This window comes from Equus asinus, chromosome 22, assembly GCF_041296235.1.
Source record: "Equus asinus isolate D_3611 breed Donkey chromosome 22, EquAss-T2T_v2, whole genome shotgun sequence".
In the NCBI taxonomy this organism is placed as follows: domain Eukaryota; kingdom Metazoa; phylum Chordata; class Mammalia; order Perissodactyla; family Equidae; genus Equus; species Equus asinus.
This window is the reverse complement of record NC_091811.1, coordinates 56877883-56882454: the sequence shown is the minus strand read 5'-3', so window position 1 is coordinate 56882454 and position 4572 is coordinate 56877883. Positions and strand designations below refer to the sequence as shown.

The 4572-nt window shown below is 33.6% G+C and overlaps 1 protein-coding gene across 1 annotated transcript; it reads left to right on the top strand.

Annotated features, from left to right (window-relative positions):
- Positions 1-815: 815 nt before the first annotated feature.
- LOC106822828 (olfactory receptor 6C3-like) lies at positions 816-1754 on the top strand. Its single transcript, XM_014828192.3, has one exon. The coding sequence runs from the start codon at positions 816-818 to the stop codon at positions 1752-1754; it is 939 nt and encodes a 312-aa protein (XP_014683678.1).
- Positions 1755-4572: the final 2818 nt, after the last annotated feature.

Sequence of the window (4572 nt, the reverse complement as noted above, 5' to 3'; positions counted from 1 at the left end):
TTGACCACCTACTTGTTTATTTTCTATAGTAATATTGTTAAGGAAAAAAAAGCATTATGCACTGTGTAAACTACACTGTTTCTACGCAATTATTCATTTTAGTAGTGGAAGCTTACCTTTCTTGTCCTTCTGACCTTTTTATCAAAAAAGGAAAAAAATAATGTGGGAGAGTGTTAACATCAGCCAAACCCTTAAGATAATAATTTAGGAGAGAATGCCGAGAAAACATTCCCATGCATCAACATGCTTGTTCTAAAGTGAGATGATTACCATGTTGCCTAGTTGTTTAACTTTGTGAAAGTTTCCTAAACTATGTGGGCCTCAAAATATAAAATGTGGATGGAGACCTTAACAACCTCTCAGAGTTTCAAACTCTGTTTAGATTATCCATGACCCAGACTGGTTTTTATAATATTGAGGAAAGGAAAAAATTAATTAGAGTATTTTGATATTTTTTAATAAAAGGAGTTAATATTTTAAAGAATAATTATACAATTAACTTTAAAGAAACATTAGAAGAAATAGTTTCTCTTTAAATGTTGGCACAAAATTTTTTGTTCAAGGCCTGTGATAGTGTATTTTCAAAGAAAAGAGAACAATATTTAACTTCAGATAATAGTCGTTACTTGAATGTAAGGTCGAATAGAAATTGGAGAGAGCTTTTGAAGGGAACAAGTGTTTTTGAATTTCATAGATTATTCATCATCACAGATATTTTAAAAAGTTTATATTCTAACCTCAACCTTGTTTTAACTTTTTATATTCCATAGAGGCAACGTACATTTTCTGTTCTAAAGTGGGGGAAAGGATCAGCAATGAAAAACCACACGGTACCCACAGAATTCATTCTTCTAGGGCTGTCAGATGACCCTGAGCTTCAGGTTGTGATTTTTCTCTTTTTAATTATCACATATATTTTAAGTGTTACTGGAAATCTGGCCATCATCACTCTCACCTTGGTGGATTCCCATCTACAGACGCCTATGTATTTCTTCCTCAGGAACTTCTCTCTATTAGAAATATCCTTTACAACTGTTTGCATTCCTAGATTTCTGAGCACAATTATCACTAGGGACAAAACTATTTCATACAATAACTGTACAGCTCAGTTGTTTTTCTTCATCTTCATGGGTATAACTGAGTTTTATCTTCTAACTGCCATGTCCTACGATCGCTATGTAGCCATCTGCAAACCCCTGCATTACACAACCATCATGAACAAGAGAGTCTGCATATTGCTTGTTTTTTGTGCTTGGCTGGCAGGATTCTTAAATATCTTCCCACCAGTTATTCTTTTCCTCCAGTTAGATTACTGCAGCTCCAATGTCATTGATCACTTTGCTTGTGACTATTTCCCCCTCTTGCAATTATCCTGCTCAGACACATGGCTCCTAGAAGTGGTTGGTTTTTACTCTGCAATAGTGATTCTGCTTTTCACTCTGGCATTAATAATTCTATCTTACATGTTCATCATTAGGACAATTCTGAGACTGCCTTCCGCCAGTCAGAGAAAAAAGGCGTTTTCTACCTGCTCCTCTCACATGATTGTCATTTCCATCTCTTATGGGAGCTGCATATTCATGTATGCCAACCCTTCAGCCAAAGAAAAGGCATCATTGACGAAAGGAGTAGCTATTCTGAATACTTCTGTCGCTCCTATGATGAATCCATTCATATACACACTGCGGAACCAGCAAGTGAAGCAAGCCTTTAAGGACACTGTCAAAAAGGTTATGTTTTTCTCTGGTAAATGAAAGTATTATTAGCGTTGGAAGAATAAAGTTCTTGTCAATGCTTTCTCTTCTTCATACTCTCTGAAAACTCTCATTACAGTTATATATTTTCCCTTTCCTTATTAAAATTTCCCAAACATTGAACTCAATCAATCTGATAAAGCTGAATGTTGCTTCAGATTTGTTTAACTGTATTTGGATGAAGTGAAAAAATCTGGGTTAATGATTATGATTTTGGGTAGAAGTGGTTTGCTTTTGAAGAGGCATACAGCATTTAGTTTGATGAAAAGAGTATCAGGATAGACGTGGATTTCTGAACTTTTCATTCTTACCAAGTAAAAGAAATAAATGTTATTGGAAAATTTAGATTCTATTTGGTATTTCAATTTTAAATAACCACAATCAGCAGGGGGTTGGGACTAAAATATAAATATCTACTTAAATATTTTAAAAGATTAGAAACCTACATAACATTTTTTTACTATTAATAATAATTATGATACTAATGAGGAGGAGCAGAGGAAGAGATACAGGGGTAGAAAGTAAAATAAAATTTTTCCAGTAAATACTATATTCCAAATCTATTGTTTTCTTTGTATCGGCTCATTTAATCCTGCAAACAACTTAATGAGGTACCTACAATAATTTTCTTTTAGTTAGAGGTATTCTTCCTGAGGTAGATTAAATACTTCCAAAAATTAAAAAATAAATAGAGAACAGACAATGTAAAATATATCAAGTAAAATTCATGAAGCTATGATAAACTGTTGAGAGTTCAAATTTCTGGAAAACTGAGCTTTTATTGGTGGGTCTAGACTGACTTTAGGGTTTTGGGAAGCAGAGAAGAGAAATAGCATCTGTTGATAGTATTCTACAGACTCCATTTTGTGTTAGGCAAATCATATGAAATATTCATTTTAAAAACCTCTTAGAAAGTGAGCATTATTATTCCTAATTTATAGGTGAATGAACAGAATGAGTTCAAGGTCACAGAGATTGTAGTTTTTGGAACTGGGATTTAAATCACTTTTCTTTAATCTCAAAATCCGGACAGGTAGGGTTACTTTCATTTTCACGCTGACTTTCATTTGTAATAATTTATGAATAGAAGTTTATGTTAAATATTAGAATTATTGAATGACTTTCTGATGTGTAATTAACTCATTCAGGGTTTACTTACTTTATGACAGACGTTGGGAATATAGTGATGAAAAAGGATGATTCTTGCCCTAAATTATCTCAAATTTTAGTGGAGAGAAAAAATAATGCATAATTAAGAGTGAATTTGATAAATGCTTCAGTTTAGGTCTAAGCAACCTATAGGCTTGGTGGTCTAGTGGTTAAGACACTTTCACCACTGTGGCCCAGGTTTGCTTCCCAGTGAGGGGAACACCACCACACCACCTGTCTGTCAGTTGTCATACTGTGGCAACTGCATGTTTCCATAATGTATAATGGTATTTCAAAAACCAATAGGTTCACCCATGATCGACAGGTTTCAGTGGAGCTTCCAGACTAAGACAAACTAGTAAGAAGCACCTGGTCACTAGTTTCCAAAAAATTGGCCCTGAAAATCCTATGTTGTCTGATGGAGCACTGGAAGGTGAGAGGCTGCTGGGCAGAGCTCCACTCTACTGTCCACTGGGTCGCTAGGGGTCAGAATCGACTGGACAGCATTAACAAGAAAAGCCTATAGGCCAGATCCTGTTATCAAGGACAAAGAAAATGCCAGTTTGCCTGCCTTTTTTCCTAGCAGAATTATGGTCAATTTCACAATAATTGATAAACATTGGTTCATTTTAACCCTAAAGTCACAAGCATGTGATAAATCTTGTCTCCTTTAGCAGTCATCTTAGTTTTTACTTTTATTTTCTTTCTTGGTCATTATCTTGTATGTTAGAAATAAATCACATTATTCCTGAGTAAAAAGGGTTACTGGCAATAGGATTATGATGGCATTCAAAACCCTCTCCAGTAGGACTCCATCTAGCTCCAACCTGCATTAGGAATCATGAATTGATCTTCTACTCAATTTGACCTGTGGACCACCCCGTATCTATTATTCTCTCAGGTCTGTTTGAAAATATTTATACCAATGACCACAGTCTAGATTTCTAGGAGATGACAAACTATTTCAAGTATTTATAGTTTTACTTCAAGGAGACGTTGAGGTATATTTCTCAAATTAATTCCATGCACAGAAGAAAAAGGAAAACTAATAACAATAATATGTATGTTGAGTACTCTAAGATATTATCTTGTAAATAAAATAAGTGATTTTGCATATAGTATTTTTTCTTAAGTCGATATCTATATATAGACTTTAAGAACATCCTATAAGCAGAATAAGAATATTGCAGATATAATTTCTTCCTGATACTTATATCTTTGTGAAAATTCATTCTTACATTATTTCTAAAAATATTTTTAAAGCACTAGATTGCAGGCATGTGCCAGCCTTTTGGGTTAATAGAATACATGATCTCCATCCTTCAGGATTTCAGTCAAGAGATAAAAATGTAGATATTTACATGATAGAATTAATCTTTTATAAAACCATATACCAAGTGCTATATCAGTATAAAATATGAGATTGCACATAACATTTGTAGTAATCCAGTATGAATTCCCAGTTAAAATAATAAGTGCAATTAAATGGATATTCTGAGCAAAGAGAATCATGATTGCAAACACACAGTTGTAAAAGTGTATAGTGAATCATGTGGAAATAAATAGAAGGCAACAAGTAACAATTACTTCCTTTTTATGTTTTCCATGAAAGAGCTAATTTTATTTATTCAATTTATTATGCACAGGAAAATAATGTTATAAAACCAAT

Coding starts and splice junctions, on each gene's coding strand:
- LOC106822828 (XM_014828192.3), top strand. CDS start 816: ATGAAAAACCACACGGTACCCACAGAATTCATTCTTCTAGGGCTGTCA.